The sequence below is a fragment of the Protopterus annectens genome, chromosome 2.part0 (genome assembly GCF_019279795.1).
Source record: "Protopterus annectens isolate FY-2018-M chromosome 2.part0, PAN1.0, whole genome shotgun sequence".
Taxonomy (NCBI): Eukaryota; Metazoa; Chordata; order Ceratodontiformes; family Protopteridae; genus Protopterus; species Protopterus annectens.
Genome location: NC_056728.1, coordinates 1,810,760,848 through 1,810,777,203, shown reverse-complemented (window position 1 = coordinate 1,810,777,203; position 16,356 = coordinate 1,810,760,848). Strand labels below are relative to the sequence as shown.

The 16,356-nt window shown below is 42.1% G+C and overlaps 1 protein-coding gene across 1 annotated transcript in view; it reads left to right on the top strand.

Annotated features, from left to right (window-relative positions):
• The window catches only part of LOC122793639 (rho guanine nucleotide exchange factor 19-like), a 1,093,308-nt gene that overhangs the window by 985,303 nt on the left and 91,649 nt on the right, over positions 1-16,356 (top strand). Inside the window, exon 12 of the mRNA XM_044061848.1 lies at positions 15,861-16,024. Coding sequence (XP_043917783.1) covers positions 15,861-16,024 — 164 coding nt within the window. The remainder of the gene's footprint in view (positions 1-15,860; positions 16,025-16,356) is intronic.

Here is a 16,356-nt window from a genome sequence, read left to right as displayed (position 1 = left end):
CTTTAGGGGGTGAGAGGGGGGTAAATTCTGCACTAAATTGCTCTACCAGGATACTGGCAATATCTTCGGGATCAGTATATTTAATGCCATTCTGTTGTAGCTCAGAGCATATCTGAGCACTGCCAATTAGATTCTTGACATAACTATAGAATGCCTTGTGGTTGTCTTTGGAATTTTTGGCAATTTTATTTTTGTAACTAGCTTTGGAGGATTTTATGAGGGATCTCAGCTTCTTACTGAGGCTGGTAAGGGAGTTTTTTGCATCCTGGGAGTTTCCTCTTATCTGCAACAGTTTCTTTCTTCTGTTATATAGTTTGTCTATGGCAGGGGACCACCAGATTGGCTTCCTTTCTTTGGAGGACAGCATCTTGGTTCTATTTGGGATGGCACGATTCATGCACGAGTGAATGTGTTCATACAGTGCCTTAGTGTAGGATTCAGCAGTCGACCTTTCAGCTCCCATCTGCATGGGTGTCATGAAGTTTGTCACTTCTGACTTAGGTAGCATGAAGTTGGCTTTGGAGAATTTTTTTACGGAGGTTTCCTTACTGGGGTTGGGGGTGGGATGTGGCTGTCAAGGGTGATTTGTTTATGGTCAGACCTAACCAATGAGAGGGTGACCACTGATGTGGAGCATCTATGTTCCATGTTGGTAATGACCAGGTCTAGGATATTGGAGCCCCGGATGGCACAATGGATTAGTTGATCCAGGGCATTGGAATTTATGAATTACGAGAACCGTTGGGAAAAGGTGTTGGTACCCAAGTAGTTTTCCCAGTTAATGGCAGGGTAGTTGAAATCACCCAGTATTAGGGTGTTTGGTTGTATCTTAATATTGTCCAGTATGGTTAGAAAGGTGTAGTGAGAATCTTGGGGCATGGTGGGGGATCTGTAGCAATCTACAATTTGGATTGCAGTCTTACCTAGTGTTAGTTGCACCTGGAGAATTTCAGATGCATTGTGTTGGGAAACTAGCCTGGAGGTGTGAATATCCTTGGTGAATATGGACACTCCTCCACCTTTAGTGTTTCAGTCTTGGTTTGGTGGCCGAAAATTGTGGTAAGAGTTGTAGCCTGGTATTGCAGACATGCTCTCTGGAGCCTTGAACCAGGTCTCAGTTACTGCACAGATATCGGTGTTCTCCATTTTTAGGAGTGCCTCGAGAGAGTGCATTTTGAGGTTTAGACTTCTAGCATTGAGTAGCCTTACCTTCAGATTTTGCATGCTTGTATCTGTTATGGTGGTGGTTTTGTCATTTGAACCTTGCCTAAAAAAGGCACTATAGGGGTGGCAAGAGCTTTAGCCAGTAACCTGAATCCCAGAGGTGACAGGTACAGACCATCTCTGGCAAAGCATTGTGGTTTGTCGATCATGTCATCCCAGGCAGACAGATACTGGATCCCCTGTGAATGACACCAGAATCTTAAGCATAAAGAAGTCCCGAGGGCCAATTGTGGTCAAGTACGTCTCTCGGTGTCTCCCCTGGGGGGGTAAGGATGAAGTAGCTGCTGCATTTGGTGTTCATTGGGGTAGCAAATAGATCACAGCAAGGCTGTCCCCATTTGCGGAAAATCTGTTCCGCAATTTTCTGATTCAGAGACCACTCATGAGGCGTCAAGATTGCCCTGCTGAGCTTGTCGGCTATCACATTGGTTCTCCCCAGGATATGCTTTGCAACTAGAAAGCATTGGGAAGATATTGCCCCCTGCCAAACACGTAGAGCCTCTTGACATAGAGGGTAGGATCTTGTTCCCCCTTGTTTGTTTATATACCATACTACTGACATATTGTCCAATTAGATTGCTATTGCCCCTAGAAGAAGAAAGTCGTGAAGTGCTTGCAATGTTAGTAGCATTGCTCTCATCTCTAGAACATTGATATGCAAGTGAGCCTCATGTTCTTGCCATGTGCCTTGGACTGCCCTTCCTAGATAATGCCCCCTCACCCTATCTGGGAGGCATCTGTGGTCACAGTAGCAATGGGTTGGTGAGGAATGAATGGTCTCCCTATCGTTAGTTGATTGGACTGGATACACCAATGAAGGTCCTTTTTGCAATATTCCATTATTAAAAAGGGATGAGAAAGAGGCAGTTGCTGAAGAGACCACTGGGAAAAGAGTAGCCACTGTAGAATTCTCATATGTAGTCTGGCTAACGGAACTAGAGTTATGGTAGTTGCCATGGTTCCCATTAGTTTGAGCACTGTCTTCGCATTGACCTTGTGTTGGGGAAGCAGGCTGTATATTTGTTGCCTTAGATTTTGCACTCTGTCTGAAGGAACGTGAGCCATCATTGTGACTGTGTCTATTTCTGTGCCTATAAAAGTCACATATTGTGAGGGCGACAAGACAGACTTTTTCCAATATATAGTGATGCCTAGCTGAGTACAGACTTGGATGGTTGAATCCTTGGCCTGTAGAAGTAGGTGCCTCGTGGTGGCTGTCAGGAGCCAGTCATCCAGGTATGAAAACACTTGGAATCCAGGACGTCTCAAGTGAGCCATTACTACCGCCATGCATTTGGTGAACACCCTGGGGGCTGTGGTGAGACCAAATGGCAGAGCATGAAATTGGTAATGACTGGCTCCCAGCCAGAAGTGTAAATGACTCCTTGATGCTCTGTCCATTTTTATGTGGTAGTACGCATCTTGGAGGTCTGTGGAGCATATCCAATTGTCTTTCACTAATAGAGGGAGTATAGACTGCAGTGTTACCATTCGGAACTTGGACTTCTTCACTGATTCATTTAACTTGCTGAGATCCAAGATGGGCCTCCAGTCCCCTGTTCATTTTGGCACTAAAAAGAATCTGGAGTAAGTTCCAAATCCTATCTGTTCTGCGGGGATGGTTTGGATGACTCTCTTTTGAAGCAACTTTTGGACTTCTATAGTTGCTTGATCCCTGTGATTGGGTGGAACTTCTGGGATTCTCTTGGTTAGATGAGGTGGAAAAGAGAAGGGTAAGGAGTATCCTCTGGAAATTATCCTTTGTATCCACTTGTCTTGTGTGATGTCATGCCAGGCTTCTGGGTACAAAGATAAGCGACCCCCGACTGACTCCAGAGATGTGCAGCCGGGCCTCATATCAGGAGCGCTGATAGGGATGTCCTCAAAAAGAATCGCTGTCACCCTAGTTTTGCAGACCCCCCCCCCACCTCTAGGGCAAAGTCTACCACTATTTCCTCCTCCTCTGCCTCTGGAGAAGGAATCACCTTGTGCATCTGGGAAAAATCTCTGAGATTTCTTGAACCACATTTTTCCCCCTCTCTGACCTTTAGGGTATGGTCTAGAAGGGATGGAAAAATGTACTCCCATGGCAGAGAGAGTCTTCCCTTCCTGCTCGCATCTGGTGAGTGTGTCTTTTACCTTTGGTCCAAACAGAGAGGAACCATCAAAGGGGGCATTGGTAAATGTAGATTTGAAGGGCTCTGCAAAGTTACTCAAGTGCATCCAGGAGTGTCTCCTAAGGGAAACTCCTGAACCCGCTGCCCTACTCACTCCATCTGCTGTGTAAGATATCAGCCTCATGGAGGAGTTAACAATAGAGTTTAAGGTGGACAACTGAGCAGTAACCTTCTCAGGGTCTCCTTCAGTTAAAGTACTTTGGGGAGTATCTCCCAGCTCTTTTAGGAGATCTCTTTGAAGCCAAATGAAATGGGTGAGGTCATTCAGCGATTTGACTGTAAGAGCCGCAGAAGAAAAAATATGCTTCCCGTATCTATCCATCATTCGAGACTCTTTGTTCAGTGGGTGAACAGATGAGGATGTCTCTGCTAGTTCCTTCTTTGTGGCTGCTGCCACTACCATGGCATCTGCAGGCACACCTTTGGTTAGAAACTCCTTTTCCTTAGGAGCTGAAAGGAATTTGTTCGGCCTTCTAGGGACTGGTTCCACGGTTTCAGGAGTTTCCCACACCTTTCAACTCACCAAATCTAACAGCTCATCAAAAGGTGGAGACACTCAAGAGGCTGAAGGTTGAGACCCGAAAGCCTTCAGGTACACTGACTCCTCATCAGAAGGTGGGCCAGCTGCCTCTCTGTTTCAGGATCTCTAAGATATCTACAAAGGAGATATCATCAGAGGATGACCTAGGGGACCCTTCTGACTACTCAAGGTCAGTGTCAGAGGTGATGGACTCATCAGGGGAGTCTACATGCTTCCTATTGCAAGTTTTCAAACACGGAGGCTCCTCAGAAGGGCATTTTGGGGAGGTCTCCAAAGACTGGAGGCCACCCAAGGAGGGGTCCTGAGGCTGCGGGTCTCTGCTGTCATGAGAGAGGGATGGTGCTGAGACAGAGGTCGGGGTTCAAGGGGGAAGAACATCGGTACCCTTGTGTAGAGCTAAAGATCTAGACAGCATGCTCCTCATCATCTCGAAGGCAGATTCCTTCCAGCTCTGAGGACACCACCGGTTCCAAAGAAGCAGAAGTAGCCCCCAGCTCTGGAGCGATCGGCTCTGAGACAGATGTAGGATCTGAGCTCAGCCAAGCCGACAATCCGAGATGTAGGCTCAGAACTGAAGAAGTTCGGGTCCAAGCATCCTCATTGAGGCCGACTGGTGAGCTTCGGCTCCTAGACACCAGGGACGACACCGGAGGTGTCAGAGTGGAACTCGGCTCCGAGAAAACCACTTGGGGTGCTGGAACCAACGGTTCCACAACAAAAGGCACCGATAGATCTGGCTCTGAAAGACCAGCATGGCTTGGAGGAAGAACAGAAGCAGGTAATACAACCTTAGACAGCTCCGGAACTGATTTGGTCAGAGCCAACAACAATTTTGCTAGCGTCGACAACTCCAAAAGTCTACGCACTACCCTCTCAACATCCTCATCAGAGAGACTCCTGGAGGATCTGGAAGACAAGGTAGGGGATTGAGATCTCTGAAAAATTGGAAATCTAAGTGTTGGGGATACCGATAGTAAGTCTTTTGACCGGCTCTGAGGTATGGATTCAGCTATAGGCTCCGAAAAACTTGGGGCCAAAACTGGAAGGTTTATATCAATAACCTCAACTGGCACCGAAGGCAGAGGAGCTGAAGAGGTAGAAGGTTTGACAACTTTGGCAACTTTCTCTGGCGGTCCTGATTTGTCAGTTGGTGTTGGAGACTGTCTTTTTACCGACTTAACCTTCTCTTTTTTTGAAGAGGGAGACCTGGAGTGAGAACAGGAAGAACTAGCTAAATCCTCCTCAAAGGAAGGTTTAATGAGACCTTTCAAAATCAGTTTGTTCTTCCAATCCTGGAGAACCCAGAAACTAAAAGAATGGCAAAAGGTATATTTCTCCTGTAGATGTATGCCTCCCAAACAATAAACACAAATACTACGCCTGTCAGTGAGGGACCTTTTTTGTGAACATTCATGACATTTCTTAAAACCCGAAGGTTTCTGGTCTTTAGATTCCTTAGACATAACTACCACAAACAACGACAACAGACTATAATAGTAAACCGCAAAAAAACAAGAAGAAGAAGAGAGGACAAGGTCCTCTAACTTAAACGAGCCTAGCCCTGCTCAAGAAACAACACATAAGGGGGAAGGGCAATAGAGGACTAGGTCCTCTAACTTAAATGGGCCTAGCCCTGAACAGAGGGGTAGGCGAGATAGAGAAGAAACGAGCAACAGTAAGGCAAAAATAGGTCCTCTAACTAAAAACGGACCTATGCCTGAGAAAGATTGACAATAACTAGCACAACAAATAGGAAAATAATTTTCTTGGGTGGCGAGAGCCAGGGTACCTTTTTAGCTAGGCTTATATAGGCCCTAGGGCTAATAGCCTAGTACCTACCTATGAACAATGATGAAGGGATACCACTAAAGAAAGGCTTGCAGAAGCAATGGCCAACAATTAGCAACAATAATTAGCAATAAAAATTCAGAAAAAAACTAACTAACTACTAGCAAGTTAACAACAGTAAGCTATTAATAATAAACTAACTTTACAGCAGAAAAGAACACTATAAATATTGGAAGAAAAAAATATTCCACCTTAGCCACGGCCAAGAAAGAGAATACTTCTGAACTCGTAGAGTGGCAAACGAGATCTGGGGATTGTTAGTAATGCATTATGGGATACCTACCTTGCCACTAGCAAACAGAGATTTTGAGCTTTGTAATCAGCTGAGTTGGAGCTGCGGATTGGCTCTGAACACATATGTAAGAATGAGGGCGAGATAGGACTACAGAACATCATTGGTTAGGTAGCTGTCACACCATTTTGGGTTGAATGGTAATATAGGTTTACGAGTATAGAGCAGGTAATTGCTTTACCACTGGTTCTGTTTATGTGAAGGATAAGTTGTGGAAGGTAGAAAGATTTTCTAACCACCACCACAGAGACATGAGGGTCAGTGTATGCTGAGGAATGCTCACAGTTATGGCCACAGTCCCCTTTTTATGCACTTGTTTAACTACCACCATCCATGTTATGTACAGCCTCTTCCCTCAATTCTGTACTGTACCCATGGTCACTTCCATTCCCATCCATTTATGTACCTGTTCATTAGCTGCATTTAGTGCTAAACCCAGGTCACCCCAATTGCATACTGTAGCCATGGTTCAACATGTAGCCCTAGAACCCCCTATCCTGTGGCATGTTCTTCTCAAGGGTCCCATGGCACATAGCTGTCAATATCACCCCCTCATAAAACCCCAGGCAGAGAGGGCAGTGCCAGTTTCCTGGGTTCCCAGTTTCATGTATACCCCAATGTCTGCCTCAGCGTGGCTCGCATCTACCACGAGAATTGTTGTTCAGGCTGATGTCATTTATGAGGCAAAACTAACTCCTTCTTTAACTCTGTAAATTCCTTTTAACTCTGTAAATCTGCACTTCTACTGAACATTTCTTAACTTTTCTGTATTCTGCAGCAGTACATTAATGAGCTGTGATGCCATATATCACACTAATAAGGCCTGATTGGTGTGGCAGTAATAGTAAAAGGGCTACTTAGTGCTGGTGTTTTTAATGAATATCATGGTGCATTATACTAGCCAGAAATACTGGTGACAGCAGTGCATGGTGATAGCAGTGAATGTCATGGTGCATTACACTAGCCTGATATACTGGTGACAGCAGTTCATGTTGTGGTGACAACAAGGCATGTGGCCACTGTAATTGTACATATGGCATATGTACATCCATACCATCATGCTGCAGCAGTATTATAACCATTCATCATGCTATTGAGATACAGTAGCAAAAGGGTGCATCACATAATCTAGAAATGTGCATATATGTGCATAGGGTTACTATTTTCCTACTCCAGTGAAAGACCATGGTTGTTTCAACCACAGTGGAATATAGAGCTCCATCTTGGTATATCAGGGGGTGCAACACTTTCTTGTTCTTCCTACACATGAAGTTTCAAGAGCATTTATTTGGATAACATGATGGAACCTTGTGAGGGGTGGATCCTGACATGAGTTTGCCGGGTCTATATTAGAACATCGAATATTTAACAGTTCAAATCACTAAAGGTCGACCTTTAGTGATCGAACTGTTAAAACATTGAATGTTCAGAAAAAATAAAATAAAAACAACAAAAAAAAAACTAAATGATGTAGGCAGGGGGGCAAGCCCCCTGCACCCCCAACACTCCCCGCTACTTAAATATACCAACTCTGAGACCACACTACATTGAAGTAAATGGAAATCTCCCCTTACGGAGATTTCCGTTTACTTGTTCGATGTTCTGCAGTTTCGCTATTCTCGTGATTCTCTCAGGTTCGACATTGTCGGCTTTCGAGAATTTAATATAGACCCGAGTTTGCCAGGATGTTGTGTCTGTCCCTGTTACTTAATCTTCTTCATCTCATGCACAGTCTTCTCTTGATACCCTCCCTACCTCCCATTATATTTTGTATATACAAAAGTTGTTTTTTTTTCTACATAAATTACCCTTCTCTCACTAGCTTTCAAAATGTATGGTTGTCCTTGTATGTGTTTCCCTCTGATTGCTATTCTTTCTTTTCCTATTTCCTACTTATCTTGTTTTATCCCCTTTATATGATATTCAGGGATGATTATTTATTGTGCACACTCACAATGGTCTATCCAATGGTTGCTATGCTGACATTCTTGTGACAGACAAAGACACTATGCCTCTATTATAAACTTGATATTGGACACTCCTCCCAGTCTTATCACATCAGCTCATTCTACTGAGTACAGTGAGATCATTTGGGAAGGCCCTCCCCCTTAGTTTCTTAACATTGAATTATCTTATGTTTCCTCCCCTACTACTTAACAAAAAAGTACATTTTATTCAGCTGCTTTTACTGTATTTGCCTCTTCCTACTTTATTACTTTATTTTGCTTTTGCTGCTTGTTCTTAAAACTGTTCAATTGCCCTTATTCTGCTGCATTTATTACTGCTTTTAGTAGCCTTATTACATTGTAATTGTTATTCTAAGCCTCTCAGTTTTGGTTTAAGGACTTGGACTTCAGGCCAGTTATTTTACATTAAGAAGGTTTGCGGTCTACATTCTTGTAAGAGGAGAGGGTAGCCTCTGCTCTTCTGAGCTGGGAATTACTGGGTGAAGGCTTATTGTGCCTGTTGTTCTAAATGTCTTTGTTTGGTTTATGCACTTGGTTTCCAAACCTGTTATTTTACATTAGGAAGATTTGTGGTCTAAACTCTTGTGGCAGAAGAGGACAGCCTATACCCTTTTAAGCTGGGAATTGCTGGTTGAAGGCTCATTGTGTCTGTTATTCTGAAAGCGTCTTTGTTCTGGTTTAAGCACTTAGGCTTCAAACCAGTTATTTTACATTAAGAGGATTGTGATCTAGACTGTTGTGGCAGGAGAATGTGGCCTACACACTTCTAAGCTTGGAATTGCTGGTAAAAGCTTATTTTGCCTAATATTCTAAGTGTCTTTATTCTGGTTTATGCACTTGGGTTCAAAACCAGTCACTTTACATTAGGAAGTTTTCTGTTCTAAACTCTTCTGGCAGGAGAGGAATAGCCTACACTCTTCTAAGCTGGAAATTGCTGGTTGAAGGCATATTGTGTCTGTTATTCTGAAGGATCTTAGTTCTGACTTAAGCACTTGGGCTCCAAAACCAGTTGTTTTACATTAGGAAGTTTTGTGGTCTAGACTCTTGTGGCAGGAGAGTGTGGCCTACACGCATCTAAGCTGGAAATTGCAAATGAATTGCTGCTTTATTTAAACTTTTTTTGCTGTTGTGAGTGTGATTTTATGCATTTTGAATTTCTGGTACTTCTGCATTTTATAGCATAGGCCAGATTCAGACTTGCTGAATATAGACTGTTTGGTATCACTTGAGCATTAAAACCAACTCTTCACTGAGATACTGAAAGATCTGAGGCATTTGTTACTTCCAAGTAACTATAAGTGCATGTTTTTGCTCTTGTATTGCACTTTTAATTTGTATTTGCATTCTACTGTCTGAATTGTCAGAACTGTTTATTGCCACATTTTACTGTATATTGTGCTAGTTCAGCTGTAGCATAGCCCAGTTCCAGGTTTGCTGTTTCTGGGTTTGTTTTGTGACTTTTAAGCATCAAATTCAAGCCATCTTTGTTGGGGAAGGCCCTTCTGCACCTTTGTGGGAGGAGAGTGCTGTCTGGGTCCCATTTAATTGAAGGTGATTGGACTAGAAGCTCAAACAGGGAGTCCTTATTGGCTAGTTTGAGTTAAAAGGGTGATTTCTTCCCCTGGGATTCAATAATGCTTACACTAGGTGTACACTAAGTATGCAGCATTCTGAGTGAACAGACAACACAGGCATAACTCATGCTTTTTTCCTCCTTATTTTAGTTTTCTTATTGATTTTCTTGCAGCTTTAAATATCAACAGGGATTCATAATGGTTACCACAAAGTCTGGACTGCAAGTGCACTTAGTGCAGTCTTTCTGAATGAAAAGTACAAAAATGTGGTAAGGATGTTCTTGAATATATATCATGCACACTTAGTGTAAGCGTTAATGAATCTGGCCCTTGTTTTATTTAAGCCCCCCCATTTGTGCTTGTTTGTTTGCATGTAGTGCACCTTCATGCCATGTAGTGGTGGTTACCATTGGTGGTTATAGAAGCAAACATTTTGCTTGTTAAATTTTCCCTTAGCACTTTGCTTTTGGTCCTCTAGAGGTTTTTCATGGCCCTGCTTATCTGTCAGGTGGAACACTAAACCTAGCCTCAGAGGTACCAACACACCTCTCACCCATTAGCTATTCCTAAGTGCAACCTCTTTTCCTGACCATATAAATTTAACTAACACTATGGACATACAATTTCCCACAGTTTCTCCATCCATCTTGGTTGACATGGGCATCCTGAGGTAGTGTAGTAACTGCCTCATGTTCACCGACAACCCTCTACTCCTAGTCCATACAAACTCAACATGTGAGAGATGCAACTATATTAAGAACCTTGAATCCATGCTCTCTCATATATCAGTCAGTACATATGACAATGAGTGAGCTATCAGCATGCACATCTCACCTCCTACTCCATCCACACCAACATCACACATACTTACATATGTGGAAGCCTTTACCAGAAACATACCTAAACACCAAAGACCTCCAAAACACAAAGAGAAACACACTACACATAATCCTTCCTGTGCAAAACACACTACACATAATAGCTCATGTGCCAGTGTCTCACCCCTCAAGCCCTTAAGGCAAAACACAAAATCAAACATATTCATCATAAGTGATTCTATCATGAGACACACAGATGTCCGTCTCACCAGGCTGGATAAGGAAAAGGTCACTGTCAGCTGTCTGTCAGGTGCCAGGATCCGCCATATCACACATGCACTCAAGTCTGTCAACAACAGGTACTGTTATGATAGTCCATATTTATGTGAACAACTTAAGACATACTTCTCTGGAGTATAAGAAGAAAGACATGACTGAGTTCTCGGACTATGTGTCTCAGGTAGGTATGTCCCTAGCCTTAAGGAGCATTTTACCTTTACCTAGGATGATGCCACAATACAAACAGAAAATTATTGACTTCAATAATTGGCTTAGTTTCTGGTGTCATTCTGAGGGGATCCAGTATCCATCAGCCTGGGATGACATGATTGACAGACCTCGATGCTTTACTGGAGATGGCCTTCACCTGTCACCCCTGGCATTTTGGCTACTGGCTAAGGATCTTGCCACCCCCATATTGCCATTTTTAGGCAGTGTCTCAAGGACAAAGTTCCCAATGTAAAAACTCAATCTAAAAACAACTTCAAGGTTGTGCTGCTAAACGCTAGGAGTCTTAGCATGAAACTGCACTTACTGGAAGCAGTCCTCACCTTGGAAGACGCAGCCATTTGTGCAGTCACAGAGACCTGGTTCAAAGCTGTGGAGAACACCTCAGGCCTACTGGGTTACACCTCCTTCCATACATTCAGACCACAAACTGAAGGAGTGAAAACTAAAGGAGGCAATGTGTGAATATTTATTAAAGATAAATACACTTCCTGATTGATTAAACAATATGATTTCCTGGAGGTACTTCAGGTGCAATTAACTGTTGGTAGGGCACCTATTCAAGTCATTGCCAGCTACAGGATCCCTTCGATGAATCAGGACACCTACCTATTTGAATCATCTTGAGTCTATCAAGATACATCCAAACACCATGGGTTTGGATAACTTTAACTACCCATCCATTGACTGCGTAAATTACTCTCACACAAACTCACTTGCCTGAAGCTTCCTTGACTTCGTTAACTCCCAGTGCCTGGACCAGCTGGATGACACTCCCACAAAGGGTGCCAGCATCCTGGATCTGGTACTTATCAATATGGGGGACCACTGTAGCACCCCCACTGTGAGGTCTTCCCTGGTGAAATCTGACCACAAACCATTCTCGTTCTAAGTAACTATTACCCCCCAGCAGCAACTAAACTAAAAAACTTCTCCAATGCAGATTATAACCTCTTACAGGATGGTATAAATAGGTTCACTCCTCAGATGTAACTGTAAACTATGCTGAGTTCTACTCCAATGTATTATACAAACACCTGTATAACTGCATTGACTAGGACATACCTGATAGGACCAAAACAAGTTCCTTAAGGAAGAGCAAACATGCCTGGTGGACAACTGCCATTAACAGGCTTTACAATAAGAGGAAGACATTGCTGTCTAAGATTAAGTGGGAGTGGGCTCTAATCTGGAAACACTCCCTCCTCAGCTTAAGCAAGAAAATAAGACTTCTTGTGAAGTCCTCCAAAGCAAACTACAAATCCAAATTAGCTTCCTCAGCTAAGGACAACCATAAGGCATTCTTTAGTTACATCCATAATCTAAAAGGAAAGGCCCAGATTATCCATAATCTAAAAGGAAAGGCCCAGATTTGTGTCTAACTGGTAGTTAATGACACCACATATACTGAGCCTGTGGACATAGCTAACATGTTGGCCAACAGGTTCTGTGAAAATTTCACTCCCTGTCACTGCCACATGTACCCCATGACATCCCTACCACATGTTCCCTACCTTGTATAGCTAAAGAGTAGGATGTAAATGCCCTCTCTAAGGTCAAAAATACATCTATGGGACCTGATAACATCACAAACAACAGTGCACCACAAAAAGGGTGCAAACTGGTTTATTAATCCAATGTGTCAAGTAATAAAAGCTATTACAGCCCAAATGCAGGTTAAGCGCGTTCATCTGCGTAAATCCCCGACCTTATCAGAACAATTATGTTATGCAACACACTTCATTTATATAAAAATCGGCCAATCAACCCCCCCCATTTATGCACAATTAAACTATTAATCAATTGACAGTCATAGTGTATACTAAAATTAACCATTCTGTGAAAATAAAAGTTTTTTTTAAAACTTACAAAACTTACAACAAAAAGCATATTGTTCAGAACCCATTCATAAAAACTTTCAAACATATAAGTATCAGACATTCAAGTACTACCCATCCAGACCTGGGTAAGTTTTATTTCTTATTTTGATATGAATGTAAAAACATAAGTGTACACAATGAAAATAATGTAATATTTCAAAAATTAATCACAAGTATAGTTCTATAGTGTTTGAAATTTTTCTAAAGATTTTTATAAATGGACCTGATAACACCATCTGGGTACTCTTTTGAGTCATAGTCTAAGCACCAGCTTCATCCCAGCTGAATGGAAAATGCCCACCGTTATTCCCTCGCACAAAGGTGGTGCTTCCACTGACCCTAGGAACTATAGACCTATTATCCTAACTAGCCTTATCTGCAAGGCCATGGAGCAAATTATCATGGATCTTATCAACAAAGATACAGGTAATCTCCAAACACTTGACCCTACTCAGTTTGTATTTGTCAGAGCACAATCATGCCTCTTAAACCTGGTGGACTTCTTTGAGACAGTCACCAAGTCCCTGGACAAGGGGAAATCTGTGCATATAGCCTACCTAGACTTACCCAAGGCTGTTGACACTATCCCCCACTCAGGCATCATTGATAAACTCACCCAGCTAGGTATCAACCCTTATATTATTTGATGGGTCACTAACTGGCTCACTGATAGAACACATATACTCAAAATAGCGGAATCCACCTCCAAGAGCAGACCTGAAATGAGTGGTGTTCCACAGGGATCAGTCCTAGTACCTCTACAGTTTGGAGGCGATTTATCTGAAGTACAAGCAAAAACTAAAGATCTGTGACTGACAAAGTTTGCTGATGACTGCAAACTGGGACCGGTCATAGAATCTCCAAATGATGTCAACATCCTACAAGAGGGTCTTACACAAACAAATGATTGGTTCTAAAATCATGGCCTTAAACTCAATGCAAAAAAATGTATCATCATCCCTTTTGGTAAGAGCGATGTTCCTGCTAACCACCACATCAGTAGCAACACCCTAAGTACACACTCAGTGGTGAGAGACCTGGGCACACAGGTTGACAGCAACCTTACCTTTGATAACCATGTCTCCACAGTGGCAGGAAGTGCATTCTGTTTTGCTTATCTCATAAGTAAGGGCATTGCCTCCAGGAAAAAAAGAAGCTATAACCTCTCTGTGCTCTTCCCTCATTGGGCCAATAATTGAGTACAATTGCCTTTTGGTTTGTACCTTTCCAAGCACCTGCAGTAACTGGAGAGACCACAAAGGTTCCTTACACGGAAAATTCAAGGTCCTCAGCATCTGTCTTATGTGGATCATCTGACGTCATTGGCACTTTATTTTGTTTCATACAGATTACTCAGAGGTGATCTCTGCCTTGCATATAAGGCCATCTCTGACCCTACTTTATTGGAAATGCTGCATATCCGCAAGTCAAATGGTACACAAGTTACTTGCTCTAAAGACCTTAACCTGGTATGTGACATTAATAGAACCTGCTGGAGGGACAGATTTGTCTCATAGAGGTTACCACATGTTTGGAGCAGACTCCCTCTTCATGTCAAACAGAGCATCTCATTGGCCCTCTTCAAACACAATCTGGATGATTGGATGGATAACCATAAATTTACCCCGGGGTCTGTGTCTGTGTCTGAGTCTGTGTCCCTCTTAGACAGGGGCAATAGGTGCTGATCATGGAAATAAGAGTAGAACTTGTGTAGCCTTGTAAGGGCCACAAGGCCATTAGGATAGTATCTTCCTATGATCCTGCGATACTGTGAGATGAAGCTACATGGCAGCGACATTGTGCACATAACTGTATAGTGACTAAGCCACACTACCTTGTCTTCCTCGTGTTACATATCATATCAGTTATGTATCACACTCTAGTGCTGCTACAATCCTTGTGCAGACTAGTACTGATTTTCTTGTTAGCATTATGATTTTCAATTATTACACGGTCCTTTAGATGGATTACCAGTGCTAGTCAATGTGTAATACATGTCTGATTAGCTATGTAGCTCTGCGCAACACCCCCTTGAAAATTAGCACTGCAAAGGCACATAGCACTTCTCTGTAAATCCCACATCTTGCAAGCATGCTAGCTATTGTTTTAGAAGTAAAAAAGTTGAACATATTTTGATGCTCCCATTATTTCAACTTTAAGTACTATCCCACCCTTCAGTTGTATATCTCTGGCACTTCCCCACACCACTCTTACACTTCAGGAGCTGCTTCCACTCACACTCTGTTTGGGTGCTTCAGTTAAGTCCTTATGTCTACTGCTACCTGTTCAACTGGTACAATGCATTGACTTCTGAACATTATTTTGTGGACTGGGTGTGCTTCATTTTCAAATCAGCGTAGTGGCTTCCTTTTGTGAGACTCTCTTACCGAAGTTGCACTGTAACATGCATCATGAGCAACGTTTTTGCATACAAACAGAAAGGGCACGGCACGTTTACTGACAGTATTGTTGAAAGGTCACTCTTCTCCCTTTTTTCTTCTTCTTTCAGACTTGAGAACAGTCAGGTGTTTAAATTTAAGATTAAAAGTTGCATCTCAAGTTTTATTATTTATTTATTTATTGACTTACTTCTCAATCAATAGAATAGAGACATAAGTAAATTTGGCAGTCACAACTATTTAATTTTGTTTTATCATATGTTACTTGACTTCTAACCACACTGGCCTATAATATTTTTGCTGTCATACTGGGTGAGGGATTTAATGAAAAAGAGGCACATTAGTAATGTGTAAATATGGATATTTATGGAGAGGTGGAGCCAGAAAGAAGAAAACACTATTCATCCACTCATCTGATCTAAGTACACAGAATGAGATGGGGTGACTGTGGCAATGATATTCAAATGAAAGATATTAGTAAATGACATTTTTGTTTTATGCACGTTCATAATCAGTTATAAAACAAAAATAAGATGCTTGTTATTGTCACTTTCTAGAACAGTATTCAGGCTTCAAAACAACACTAGGGTTCAGTTAAGTGCTCAGAATTTACTTTCTTTTTATTCTTTACAGATATTTCCATTAATCTCACAATCACGCTGGCTTGTGAAACATGGTGAGCTGACTGAGGTGGATACTCAGTCAATGAATGTCTCTGGGTCAAAGTTCAAGCTCTCAACAAGAATGGTTTACCTTCATCTCTTTAATGACTGCCTCCTCCTTTCCAGAAAGAAAGAGTGAGTTCTATTTTGGGTTATACTTGCAACCATACAATATGAAATTTATCTAAAACATACTATAAATGCACCATTTTATTTTTAGATATATTTGCCTACAATATTTCAGTAAAGTTGCATGCTGTTTTCTTTCAGTTTTTTTTCATGAGAATACATGAGTAAACTGACATGCTGAAAACAAAATGATTTCTGAACTGAATGATGCAAGTGGCTGAGGCAAAATTTGAACTAGTTCATATTTTCAAATATGTTCCTTAACCAATATTTTATGTAGCAGCCTATGGCAATTCTTCAAAATGAGTAAAGCCAAGAAAGTTAAATAAAGCAGACCC